At 40.2% G+C, this 13,945-nt stretch overlaps 1 protein-coding gene across 4 annotated transcripts in view; it reads left to right on the forward strand.

Annotated features, from left to right (window-relative positions):
• MSANTD2 (Myb/SANT DNA binding domain containing 2) overlaps window positions 1-13,945 on the forward strand; it is a 36,460-nt gene that overhangs the window by 17,091 nt on the left and 5,424 nt on the right. Inside the window, exons 3-4 of one of the 4 annotated variants that reach the window (XR_005883451.1) lie at window positions 879-1,059; window positions 8,682-8,906. Coding sequence is in view for 3 of the 4 variants with exons in the window: in XM_040976771.1 (XP_040832705.1) it covers window positions 12,719-12,974 (256 nt within the window). In the remaining variant the exon portion in view is untranslated. Of the gene's footprint in view, window positions 1-878; window positions 1,060-8,681; window positions 8,907-12,718; window positions 12,975-13,945 lie in introns of those variants that run through there. The other 3 variants (XM_040976773.1, XM_040976771.1, XM_040976772.1) reach the window with 3 other exon arrangements.

A 13,945-nucleotide genomic window follows, 5' to 3' on the forward strand; every position in this document is an offset into this window, starting at 1 on the left:
AGTGTTCTGTTGTTTTCTCATTTTAGTGCTATTCCACTGTACAGATGGAGAAAGTAAGATACAGATACTAAACTGTTGAATTCTAGAACCCGTGCTTTCTTTCTTTTTTTTTTTTTTTTAATTTATATTAGGCAGACTTACAGAGAGGAGAGATATAGAAAAAGATCTTCCATCTGTTGGTTCATTCCCCAAGTGGCTGCAGTGGGCAGAACTGAGCAATTTGAAGTCAGAAGCCAGGAGCTTCTTTCAGGACTCTCTTGTGGGTGTAGAGTCACAAGGCTCTGGGACATTTTCCACTGCTTTTCTAGGCCACAAGCAGGCCACATCCAGGAATGGAAAGTGGAGCAGCTGAGACATGAACCAGTTGTTTCTACTACTGCTACCTTATGAATTATCAGTCCACCTTTATTAACTTTTCTAGCTTTTTATGTATTTTACTTATTTCAGGGGCAAACACAGATCTCCCATCTGCTGGTGCCTTCCCTAGCTATTGGCAACAGCCAGGACCAGGTCTGGCTGAAGCAAGGAGCCAGGAACTTGTTCCCTGCAGGTAGCAGAGAACCAGGCATTTGAGCTATCACTTGTTGCTTCCCAGGATGCATATTAGTAAGACAGTAGATCAGGAGCATGTCACTAGATCAGGAGTATGTCAAGCCAGGCCTCAAACCTGGCACTCCAGCTGGGGATACAGGCTTCTTAGCTGCTATGCCACACACTTCCAGCCTTTATTAACTTTTGAGAATGAAAGTAGTGTTGCAGGCAACGAAGTGATTGTGAACAGGAATAATGCAATACACAAATCATGTAACATCTGGATGGGCATCGTTGTGATCATATTTCTTGTAGAAATGAAACACAAACTTTTTAAATTCTTGCAGAGAATTCATTTTCTAAGATCATAAGCGCAAGGAGAAATGGTGACTTGGAAGTTTTAAGGAAGATATTAAAACAAGTATTGAAACAAAAGCCATGCTGTTATTGTAGAAGACTCATTTGGTCGTTCATTCAAGTCTGTATAAATGATGGTATCTTTTGGACTACCAACTCCTCTTAATGGAAGTAAGTTTGACTTACAGCAGGAGGAATATTTATTAAGTAGAATTAATAGGGTAAATTAGACCATGTGTGGAAAATGGTTTAAAAGTTTTAGTGAAAAAAATGAAATCCATGCATAGGTTTTTCATAGAACATATTTTCCACGAACTCTTTGAAGATCCTTCACGCTTTGTGGCAGTAAAGATGGGTAAGAAGGAGGTTTACCAAGAAAGTCCACAGAATGATGCTTACTCCTGTGGTTGTTTACCTAAGGTACAAATGATTTGAGTACAATTGTCTTCAAAGACAGGCGATGGAAGTGAGAGAGACAAACTATTTTGCATCGTGTAATAGAAGTGCCAAATGTGTTTGCACATTGAGAAAACCAAAAAAATCAGAAAACAACAAGTTGGGAAATACAGAGAAAAAACAATGATCATGCTAAATATGATTATTTAAGCTAAAGATAAAAAGGAGCTATGAATTTCAGTATTGGTGAAAAGGTAAATTAGAGTGACTTCCTGTGATTTTCAGTGTTTCTTGAAGAGAATCATACTGGGTCCTAGGTTTTGGTTACTGATTTTCTGAAAGGCAGAGTGAGAGATCTTTCATCTGCTGGTTCACTTCTCAGATGACCATAATAACTGGGACTGAGCCATGGGGCCAGGAAGCAGAAACTCCATCTGGGTCTCTCATATGAGCAGCAGGAAGAACAAGTACATGGGCCAAAATCCTCTGTCTCCCACACAAGGAAGGGAGATGAATCCAAAGCGGAGTATCCAGGACTTGAGCTGGCATAATGTGCTGTGCCACACACAGGTGGGCTGCTGGATCCTTGCTTGGAGATGTTAGATCAATTTAAAGGCATTGCAGTAGAGCCTTGAATAAGCTCCTTTCCCCAGTCTGGTCTAATAGTCTGTTCCAATGAGGCTTCCTCTGGTGGCAGCCTAAATTCAGACTGGTCATTGTTGAAACACAAAATTACCTGGCCTCAGTTTAGGTCATCTGGGTTCTGTGTTGGCTTTAGGTATAGCAGAAAGCTCTGTTGCAACTGTGTTTTTAGTGTCTTTCTGTGGCTTGTCCTGCTTTGCAGTCTTTTTTTCTTAAGTGTCGTTTTCAGGTGGTCTGTCTCCTGAGTGTGTCTTGGGCCATGCTCTTAGCATTCTTTTTCTTTCTTTAAAGATACATTTATTTTTAATTAAAGGCAGAGTTACAGAGAGAGGGAGATATATAGACACACATCTGGCCCCCTCGAGTGGGGCAGAGAGCTCTCATCCTCTAATTCTCACCTCAAATGGCTGCAACTGCCAGAGCTCAGCTTGTCTGAAGCCAGGAACCAGTAGCTTCTTCCAGGTCTCCCATGTGGATGTAGGAGCCGAAGCACTTGGGCCATCTTCTGCTGCTTTCCCAGGCCATTGAAAATGGAGAACTGCATCTGGGCTGCCCGTGCTGCAGGTGGAGGCACAACTGGCTTTGCCATGGTGCTGGCCTAACCTTCTTTTAAAAGATAGGAATGCTACTTTAGCCCACGCCTCAGGAACTGGTAGTTACAGTTTACCTTCCATAGTGCACCAGGCTACATAACGGAAAGGCTTAATTTTTGTAGAAGATAGTTTTCTCATGTGGGCATTTCTCTTAGCAATACTCGTAAAGCTAAAGATCAAGTATACAAACTAGATTAAATGAGCCATAAAAATATTGTTACGATCATCTGAATGTCTTTGTAACAACTTCCTGAGTTGTTACAAAAATTTTTTTTAAATGGGGTCAGGATATGAAAATGTGTTTTCATACATTTATGACGTAGTTCACACAGTGTACTTGAGAGATGGCATCGATGTTGGTATTTATTTATTTATTTATTTATTTTACGATTGGCTGACTTGATTCAATGTTTATACTAAGTGTCCTGATAGAGGATTCTAGTAGCCTTTTTGGTAATTTTTATCTAGAAGTCAGGTTCTTTTATTTATGTATGTATAGACCATCAAATACATAAAATTAACCGATGGGAAGAGAGTGCATTATAGATTATGTGGTCACTTTTAGTTCAGTGGTAGTTTTTAGCAAGAAAATAATAGAAAATTAAATAGTCAACTTATAATTATAAACCAGCCCACTCAGTAGGAAATTGGGGGAAAACCTGATCTTGACAGCTTTATTTTCAGCTTCGATCTAGGGATGATTTGGGGAGTGGCAGAGGTTTTCTTGTGTGTACAGGTAGAGTTGAGGGTTGAAGACAGTCCATAATGAGCATGTTTTACACGGCAGGATCAATGGTTCTCTCCTACTATGTCAGAAATATCTTAGGAAATTGTGTTGAATGTGCTTTTTAGATATCACATATTAGTAAAAAGTTTACATTAAGAATACCTGCTTTTTAAGTTCCTGGCTCTGGCTTTGGATTGGCTCAGCACTAGCCATTGTGGTCACTTGGGGAGTGAATCATCAGACAGAAGATCTTCCTCTCTGTCTCTCCTCCTCTCTGTATATCTGACTTTGCAGTAAAAATAAATAAATCTTTTTTTAAAAAAAAAAACTGCTTTTTTTTTTTTCAACGTTTGCATTATTTAAAGACAGGGAGACAGAATATCCCACTTTCCAAATTCCTGCAATAGCCAAGGAAAGGGCCAGGTTAGAACCAGGAGCTCAGAACAAAAGCAAGGTCTCCCACATACATGTGTGTCAGGGACCTGACTACTTGAGCCAGCACCTGTTGTTTCCCAGGATACTCCTTCGCAGAAAGCTGGAATTGGAATTGCACTAGGATTTGAACTCTCACCCCAGTGTGGCATTTAGTTATCCCAAGCATTGTCTTAGCCCTGCCAGACACCCACTCCTTTGATGGTATCTGAATACCAATTTGAGATTTGCAAGAGTGTGAAATACTGAAGAAGAAATACAACATGGTATTTGTACTGACATAGTGGCTTCAGAAGTGATATGGGGGATCCATTGAAAATGACTTCCAAGGTAAGTCAGTTCTCTACCAACTTTTTTCCCTTTTCAAGGGAGGACATTCCAGATAGGTGGTGTCATTTGCCTCTCTTTTATAACTGGAGCTACCTGTCCCTGCTTATATCAGCTGATTAGTTCAGATTACCCTAATTTTTCTCTAAGGATCCACTTTTTTTTTTTTTTTTTAAATTTGGAAAGTCAGATATACAGAGAGGAGGAGGAGAGACAGAAAGATCATCCATCTGCTGATTCACTCCTCAGGCCACAGTGGCTGGAGCTGAACTTATCCGAAGCCAGGAGCCATGAGTTTCTTCAGGTCTCACACATGGGTGCAGGGTCCCAAGCCTTTGGACCATTCTCCACTGCTTTCCCAGGCCACAAGCAGGGAGCTGGATGGGCAGTGGGACTACTGGGATTAGAACCGGCGGCATATGGAATCCCGGCACATGCAAGGCAAGGACTTTAGGCATTAGGCTACTGTGCTGGGCCCAATTTACCCTAATTTTTAAAAAAGTAGTGTATTTATTTGAAAGGCAGGGTTATAGAGAGAGACCTTCCACGGTTGGGTCTGGCCAAAGCTAGGAGTTAAGAGCTTTGTTCAGGCCTCCAACATAGGGGTAGGAGTCCACATACTTGGGCTAGCTTTTGCTGCTTTCCCAGGAGCATTAGCAGGGATTGGATCTGAAGTGCAGCAGCAGGGACTCGGCTGGAGCCCTTGAGGGATGCTGGTGTCACAGGTGGCAGTCACTATGCCACAGCACCGGCACCTCTGTTTTGACTTTGTTCTAACTGGAGATAGACTTGAGGATTTCATGTCTTGAAGGGTTATTATTTCCTGAAGAAGTCCTGATTCACAAACTTGCATGATAGTGTGTGGCTTTTTTATAGAATGTTGAATGTCCATCTGAGATATGTATTGTATACGATTAAGACTTTCTGACCATAGGAGGTTAGTTAGTTCCTTGAGCAATGAAAAATGTTTCTGATAGCCGTGCTGGAGAAATTGTCTTTTTTCCTTTGTGATCTGAATGGCTAAGACCTTCGGCTGCTAGCATGAAAAGAGTAGAAATTTTAGGATTTGCTACTCATTGGGCATCAGAATTTCCCAAATTGTGAATTCGGTGCAAGCTTTCTTCTTGACAACAGAACTGAGCAGTTAAAGCACGGAATGGCCAGGTGGAGAGTGAAGAGCAGGCGGATAGAATCCACCCTAGTCTGTACTGTACAGTCTGCAGTCCTGGCCTTGTGGTGATCATTCTTCTGGCTGACCCTCTTAAACCCAAGTAGTCTCTGCCTTTGACAGAACTGCTGTGTGTTCTTGAATACTTTATTTGCCTCATTTGTCAGGCATAAAGATTAAGATTTAAACAGGTTTGCTGAGCTCTGCTCCCAAAGAGAGCTATCTAGATTGATATTTTTTTACAATAGCTTTGTTCACTGCAGTTAGCCCTCCTTTATTACAAAGAAATTAGTTTGCCTAGCTAATGATAGCTGTTCTGTGTTTTATAATCTCCCTTGTTCCTACTTTTTTCAAAGGTTTTAGGAGCCTTAGCTAAGTTGGAGTTACTGATTTTTATAAATGCAGTCTATTGTTGTTAAACAATGAATTCCCTGGTTTTCTTAACTAAGAAATACTAAATCTCCCTGATAGTGGTTTAATGCTTTAAAATTAGCAAAGTCATTATTTGTTAAATATTTATTGAATAATCTACTTGATTAGGCAGTGTTATGAAAGCAGGGGAATGAAGACACTGAACAAAATCCTAACCTTATGGAACTTAAAATCTAATGAAGTTATCTTCTTAGGAAGCATCAAAGTTTTATTAGATATTGGATAATTTTCACACGCCAAGCCTCTGAAGGACTACTTAGTTGACTTTGGGCTGTGCTTTCTCATTTAGAAGTTGAGCTGTATAATCTTTAAGGCTCTTACCCATTTAAAACTTGCAGAATGTGTTAGAAGTTGCAGGCTGTGGAGCCTTGGGCAGCTCTACTCACCCACTATGAATCTGTGGAAATTTTATTAAGTGCGATTTGGCAGGGATAGTGTATTTGATTGGTGATAAGGAGTGTCAACTGCAGCAGGGAATTCAAAGGAATTGAGGACGATTGAGGATCTTTTTTTGTCTTTTTTTTTATGGTGTTTACATAGTTGATCAGAGTGAGGATCTATCTTTGTAAATGAGACACTGCTGACCAAAATATGAATGGTGTTGGAATGACAGCAGACTGTGAGCTAGAGATGTCATAAAGAATTTTACTTCTTTTTGAATATATGGATTTCCCAGTTTTAAATTGTGACCCTTGGTTACTTACCAAGGGTAAGTACTGTGTTGGTAGGTCAGGCAGACAACGAGCAACCAAGTATTTTGTGATTCAGGTGGGATAGACAATCAGCATAACTAATGAATCTGTTAGTATTGTGTTAAGTACTGTTTCAGAAGAGTTTCCACCTTGTTCAGCAGGTAGAAAAAAATGCTACATTTTTGTGAAGAGTAAGTAGTATCTTTATTTGCCTTTCCTGAGTGAAATTGTTTATTTCAAGAAACAGGGTTGATTAATTTACATTCTGAGTGAACAGGACACTGAGCAGAGTGGTTAGTTGTATTAAGCTGGTTGTCTCTGTCTTTAGAATTCTTGATAAGCCTAAAACACAAGTGTACCTTACTTTAGAGTTTCTAGTCATAAGTGTCTTTTAGGTATCCTCATGGTATTGGTCCCAGAACCCCACATAATAACCAAAACCCACAGGTGCTCCCGTCCCTTCCGTGAAGTGGTACAGTATTTGCATACAGTCTGTGCACTCCAGTATGCTGTAAATCTTTTCTAGATTACCTGTAATACTTAAGACAGTGTAAATGCTATGCAAGTAGTTGTTATCATGTATTGTTTAGAAGACTAATCACCAAAATGTCTGTATATGGTCAGTAAAGACACTCTGTGTCCCCCAAATCTGTAGGTGGTTAAATCTGGGGATGCAGAACCTGCTGTAGCTGTGGAGAGCCAACTCAATGTTACATTTATCTGTCAAAAAAAAAAAAGTGAAATAGTATGTGACAGACTCATTAACTCAAGTGCTGCTTGGGTGGGCTCTTCGGTGGGTCCACATACCACTTGGAATTCAGTGTCTGTAAGTGTGCACTTTCTTGGGAAGGGGATTTTGACCCTTTAAGAATTTCTGTTCTGGAGAGGAACAGTGAAAATGAAACACTTGAGAAAAAACAGTGTAAGTTTGTTCAAGTATTTAAAACATATTTTGAAAGGCAGACTGTCTTCCAGCTGCTGGTGGATTCCCTAGATGTTTGTAACAGCCAGATTGGGACAGGTCAGAGGCGGAAGCCAGAAATTGTGTGGGTCTCCCACCTGGTTGGCAGCAACCCAGGTGCTGGAGCCATCACCTCCTGCCTCCCTGGAAACACATTAGCAGGAAGCTGGAACTGGAAGAAGAGCTGGAACTGTAAAGCAGACCCTCCATAGGAGAAGCAGGTTTCCCAAGCAGTGTTTGACCCTCTGCAGTAAATACTGGTTCTGTTTGGTGGGTTTTAAAGAATTTAGGTGACTGGCTGGTCAGTTTATGAGATACTAATGTCAGAAAATTCAAGGTGGCGATAGGTAGTAAAAGTTCTGTTGGACCCAGATAGATTTTTGCCTTAAATCACTTCCTGATCACTAATTATAGCTCTATGCCAAAACATGAGTTGCTACCATGTTCTTAACATCCCCTTAGTGTACACAGAATGTGTTCACTCACTTATGTCTGCTGTCTGTTTCTTATTTTATGCTCACAGCAACAAAATATAGTTAATAAAGGAAAATCTTGTCTTAAACATCCTTATATAACATTAAAGTTAGTTTTGTTTCCTCATGTGATAACAGCAGCTAGTTATAGTTATTACAGTGAAAGTAACTTTAAAGAAGAAAGAAAAGATCTATTTCACACTTTGCTTTAAAATACACACCTGCTTTAGCCTGAAGTATTGTTTCTAATGCTTTTCTGAGAAAGGCTTTGTTTGTGGATAAGTGCATTCGTTATTTAACAACTTGTGTCAAAGGAAATCGCGTGTTCATCGAATTAGTTGACAGGGTTGGGCTAAGGTATGTAGCTCATTTCTAGTATGGCCAGTTTGACATCTACAGTTGAAAACCTATTTCCCTGCCTGTTTTTTCTTGTAACATTGTTTCCTGCTGTTATAACTAAGCTATCCTCCCTGCAGATGGACTGGTTTTCATCTGACATCTAAGACTGATCAAACCAGTGTTTCCTAAACGACACATGGGTGGAGCTGTTATTCCTTATTTCTGTTCCTTCTCATTATATGCTCTGTTCCACTTACGGTCAGTTCTGTTAGAACAGCAATTTTGTCATGGTGATTATTTTATGATTGTATTAAATGGGAAAATTTCTGAAAATTATTGAACCATTAGTGCAATTGGTTGGTATGTGCCTCTGCGATTTAGTTTGCTCCCTGTTTTGCTGAACCAAGGAAGAATTCACTTCTTCCCATTTCTGGAAAGTCAAAGGAGGGATTGGAAAAGAGAAGAAATCTTAACTTTACCACCAAAGTAGTTTATATGATGTCAGGAAGGGCTTTGGTGAAACCATTGGCCCTGCTTATAGATCTTATTTTCCAAGCCTTTCATTATTTTATTTGCCCTTTTCTGAACTCTACAATTTCCCTCTCTTGTAGCTGGTTCGATGCCCAGAACTGAATGCTGTGCTCCAGCTGTGGCCTCACCGGTGCTGAATAGAGAGGAAGAGCCACCTCGATAGCTTACATGTGATTCCTCTGCTTATACAACCCAATACTGGATTTACTTACTTTGGCAAGATAGCTGCATTGTGCACTGTATTTAATGTTACGTGTACTGTAACCCTGGGTCTTTCTCTGCATTGCTGCCGTTAAATCCCCCAATCCTGCCAATCTAAAACTCCTGCTTTTGTTTACCTGCCCTTTGCCCCCACAGACCCCCTCCATACATTCATCCACAATGAATGTCTTCTTTTAACTCTCATTTCCTTTTACTCTAATCTTAAACTTTGGGCAAAACTTTCAGTCTGTCCTATAAATTGTCAGTTGTCAGCCATCTTATGTTTTTCCCTGCTTTGGTAATGGGACATCTTTCAAGTCTTTTCTCTGTTTTAGTTTCTGTTTTTTTCCTTTTGTAGTTGCTGACCACTTGACATGGTGGATTTAGTAAGCATTCAGCTGGCATTTCCTCTCTGAATCAAATACCCATGAGCCTCTGGGTTGACCACCTGATCAAGCTATTAGTTTTTTCCAGATTTTCTTGACTCCTGACATCTGTCCCTATGGCTTCATCTGAGATACGATGTTATTATTACAGTTCTGCCTCCAGGGTGGAGCCAAAAACAGTTTCAGTTTACTGGGGAAATGTTTTTAATAAGATTTGTTTATTTTTATTGGAAAGACAGATTTACAAAGATCTTCCCATCTGCTGGTTCACTCCCCAAGTGGTTGCAACAGCCAGAGCTGAACCGATCCGAAGCCAGGAGCTTCTTCCAGGTCTCCCACATGGGTGTGGAGTCCCAAGATTTTGGGCATCCTCCACTGTTTTCCAGACTACAAGCAGGGAGCTGGATGGGAAGTGGAGCAGTTGGGAAATGAACTGATGTCCATAAAGGATGCTGGCATTTGTGCAGGTGGAGGATTAGCCAGTTGAGCTATCACACCTACCCCCAAATTTGTTATTTTAATTGTGACTAGTATAGTCTTTAGTAATTTCAGCCAGTTCTTGCCACCTCCCACTTCTTAGATTTCAGAAATCTCTTGGAGCTTAAGTTACTGTCAACTTGCCAAGTCAATGAGGTAAAGGAAGGAGAAGGAGGAGCAGTTTTTGTGTTGAATAGTACATGTTCTCTCAGAAAGCCAAATTGAGGTTCGTGCTGGATTGGTAGTTATCTGAAATGGAAGCTGAGATTTTGTTTTTTGTAGGTTCTGAATTACTGTAATCTCAGCGTAGGTTTTAAATTTGGTTGCTTTGAGACGACACAGACATACAAATTTTTAATTACTTGCTTTGATTAGTCATTTAGACTATGAAATGTTTGGCCTTTTCTGGTTTATTATGGTGCAAAGAGTCGGAAGGTCTCTGTATGTCCTTTTTATGCATTTCTAAACTCCCTCAAGTTTAAGTAGACCCTAGCATTTCTCATAGTAAACAGTAGAACTGCTGTGTAAGTTCTTGCTTTTTTCCTGTCTTAATTGATGTGTCCCATTTAAATGACTTCTCCTAGGATGTGTCGTCTTTTCCCAACTCAGAAGTTCCTTCTTATAATTTTTATATCTTTTAAGAGTTAAAATCAGTTAAAATCTTTTTAACATTAATTCAGTATATCAAATTCCTGACATAGGGATTTAGAAGATACCAAGCATCTTTCCTTCAGGCACCTGATAGATATTTTATATATCAGCATACTACACCATAAAGTGTGTTTGCAAAGTGCACTACGAGTAACAGGTGTCAGTAGAGCACCTGTTCTTTCATTCCATAGCCATTAGACACTGCTAATTTTATTATACATAATTATATCAACCAAGTGAATTTTTAAGCTCAAGTTGGTGATTTCAGAGAGTTTCAAAGTTTTTTTTTTTTTCTGTGATTTTCTACCACATGTATTGCCAGAATTTGGTGGCTTTGCTTATGTCTGTGTCACTTCTTGATAAGTATGGTAACTTTCTTCAAAGGAACATTATCCTTGGCTTCTGAAATTACCCTCAGTGACAGAGCTGCCTGGGCTCTTCTGTATTGTGGATGTTTTTCTCTAGGCAGCCAGTAAGCAGTGAGCAGTGGCAAGGTTTCCATCTCCATTTATGGCCTTGGAAGGGTGAAAGGGACATGATTGGGAGTCTCCATTTACGGTCCTTGGAGGAGTTGAGAAGAGTGGTTGGGGTTTTCTTGGAGGCAGAAACTAGGCATTGTGAGATAAAAATAAATTGGCAGGGGATGTTTGAGATTTCAAATTCCAATCCCGGCATAAAGGGCAGAAAGTGCTGGGAAAGAGAGAGTGTGTAGGAAGTCGAATGGGATCTGCTGCAGGCACTTGTCTCCTTCCAGGGGAAGGATTGTCCATGACACCCATTTCCAGGGTTTATGTTTCTGGTTTTGTTCTAGAAAGTTTGTCTCATGTGGTTGCAAAGAGAAGAATAAACACTTGTAAATGAAAATTGAGTATGTTTTTAGGAACTTAATTCTCTAAGGCACTAGAAAAGCTCTCCAAGAAGAGAATGAGACAGGTGCTTGTGCAGGAGGCAGGCTGATAGGTGACCCTTAGTCATTGCTCTGGTCATGTCTGAACAGGATCATCTTATGTATCATGCTTTTATTCCTTTTGCTCATCTGGATTTCTGGTCTCATGAGACAGGTTTTTCGTGTGTTTGGTGGAGTGTCTTGCAGCTTGCAACCTCTGGCTTCAGGGTCCTAAATTTTCCTAGAAGCTCTATGAAGATTAGTTTGGTGAGAATGGGAAGTTTAGTGGCTTATGTGGCTTATAGAAAGTAATCTTACACTTAGAAATTTGTGTTGTGGGTAATGCCCGTAAACTAAGTCTCAGGTGAGCTGATTTTGCTCGTTGAGTAAGAAAGTATTTGGGAATCCCCAGGGGAGGGGGTCTTAGTTGTCATGAAACCCAGGAAAGTAGAGAGAAGTTAGAAGGAACACAGGGAGGCAGAGATGGATGGGATAGAGAGTGCATGTAACCAAACAAATTTTGAAGCTGGGACTAAGTCTTCAACTTACCTTTTGAAATGCATGCCAGTGCAATATGCACCATTAATCTTAGGAAACTGTTCTAATAAGCTGAAATACGCATTAGAAATATAAGCCTTGAAAACAATTGAAGAATTGTACAAGGCAGTATTTCAAGTCTTTGTGAACTTGCATAATATTCATTTGCTGTATACCAAGTGGCATAAAAAGAAGTAAAAAAAAAAAAAAATCCCTCCACCTCATCCTCCCCCACATAAGAGGATTGGCCTCCTTGGCTGGTTGGTTTAGCTGGCAATGTGATTTAGCAGAATAGATGAATGAACTTGTCTAATTCTCAAAGGTAGATGTTAGTGTAGTGTTTCTTGGTGATTGATGTTTGAGACTGGGAATCTGTGGCATTGTTGACTTGACTTCTGAATTACATTTCAGCGGCTTCCTTACAGAGGAAGTTAGGAAGGAACCTAGGTTACATAAGGGATTTGGTTTACTAGCTAATCTGTGTAGGCAGTAGTTTCTACCCTGTATCTCTCCTTAAGAGTAAAGAAAGTAGCCTTTGCTTTGGGAAACTCTTCTTTCTGTCCTCCCTTCCCTCACTTTTTCCAAATTCTGGGCACAATAGCAGCTCTCTCTTCTGTGGCAGGTGTGCATCCTATTGGCTGGCTGGTATTTCTTGTTTTTCCCCCCGCCCCTTATTCTTTTTAAATGGGGGTGGGGGTATTTAAAATATGTGTATGGGGTATATGCAATAATGTTGTTATGTTTTTTGTTGTTTAATGGATAATTAATTGCAAAATAATTGTTTGAATTATAACATGTTTGAGTAAATGCTAAATTAGTATTTTTTCTAATATAATAATGAATTTGAAATGTAGCATTCCTGTAACAATGTGTCTGTGTTTGTTTGTCTGTGTCTGTCTAATAGTAATTAATATCTGTGGTCCGTATCTGGAAGAGGAAGTACAGCTTTAAAGGAATAACAAAAGACTTTGTGTCTTAGACCCTTCGCAGGTGTTACAGTCGGGTGAAAGAACATGGTGTTGGGAAAAGAAAGAGCAGTTACACATTTGAACAGTTGGAACAGGTGTTTGGTCAGGGAGGATGGGATGCTCAGCCCTGCCAGCCTGTACTTATTAACAGTAGTGGCTTGTACCAGGAGCTGGAGTCAGATGGCAGCACTATGGAGGACTATTCACAGGAGGACTGGGGAAACCACAGTCAGGATCTCCATGGCTATCCAACAGATCAGGAATTGGGTAAGAAAACCAATGTTTACAGGCTGTGTGAGTGTGAGTGTGTGTGTTACACCTTTCTGTCTAAACCGAGACTTGAATGTCTTCTGGTACTCTGCATGCTCCCTGCACAGGGCATCCAGCAGTCTTCTGGGAACAGAATGTGATGTCTTAGACTTCCAACTAGTGCTTGCTGTTGGTCCTTAGGTGATTTGGGTGCCAGCAAGATTGCTAAAGACACATAGGAGATTGCTGTGCTGTTCTAGACACCCTGCACCTTACAGTTCCCTGATAACTGCCAAGAGCTCTGACGCTTAGCAATATCTACCTTCCTTCAACCCAAATAGTTTTTCTTCTCAAAGGTTTGTTGTTTGGAAAAGGTTCCCTCCTAGAATTCAGCCTGAATAGAAAGTGAGAGGAATTCCCCATTTATCCTTAAGACAGCTGTTATTTGGATTGTGCCAGTGATCACAGTTCTTCAGACTTTCCAAGAGAACCCATCCCAGCAGGCTGAAGTGACTTATACACAGTCACAGGCATTTGAAGTGGGAATTGAAAGTCCTACCCCTCACATCTACATTTGTGCTGCCTAATTAAGAGCTTCTGTGCATTAAGCGCTCCCATTTTGATTTTCATAATTTGAAAGTACTAATCAAGTTTATGCTGCACCATTATACACCAACAGCAACTGGTGTAATGAACTATTACTTCTAAGTAAATGTTCTTACTCCCCAGCGCGGTACTCAGGCAGCGTCTCAGTAGTATGGACAGTACCATGTGTTTACATAGCATAAGAAACAAAATTCCTCATGATAAAGAAATGCTAATTCAAAAAGAAAAGGACTAATTTTTAAAAACTATTTATTTGAAAGAATTTCAGAGAGAATGGGAGAGACAGACAGTGGATTTAGTGGGCTTCCATGCACTGGCTTACTTTCCAAGTATCTACAATGGCCATTAGCTTCATTTGGGTTTCCCACATGGATGGCAGAGGT

Source organism: Ochotona curzoniae, unplaced genomic scaffold (assembly GCF_017591425.1).
Source record: "Ochotona curzoniae isolate NIBS_2020 unplaced genomic scaffold, NIBS_Ocur_1.0 contig_2723, whole genome shotgun sequence".
NCBI classification, from domain to species: Eukaryota; Metazoa; Chordata; class Mammalia; order Lagomorpha; family Ochotonidae; genus Ochotona; species Ochotona curzoniae.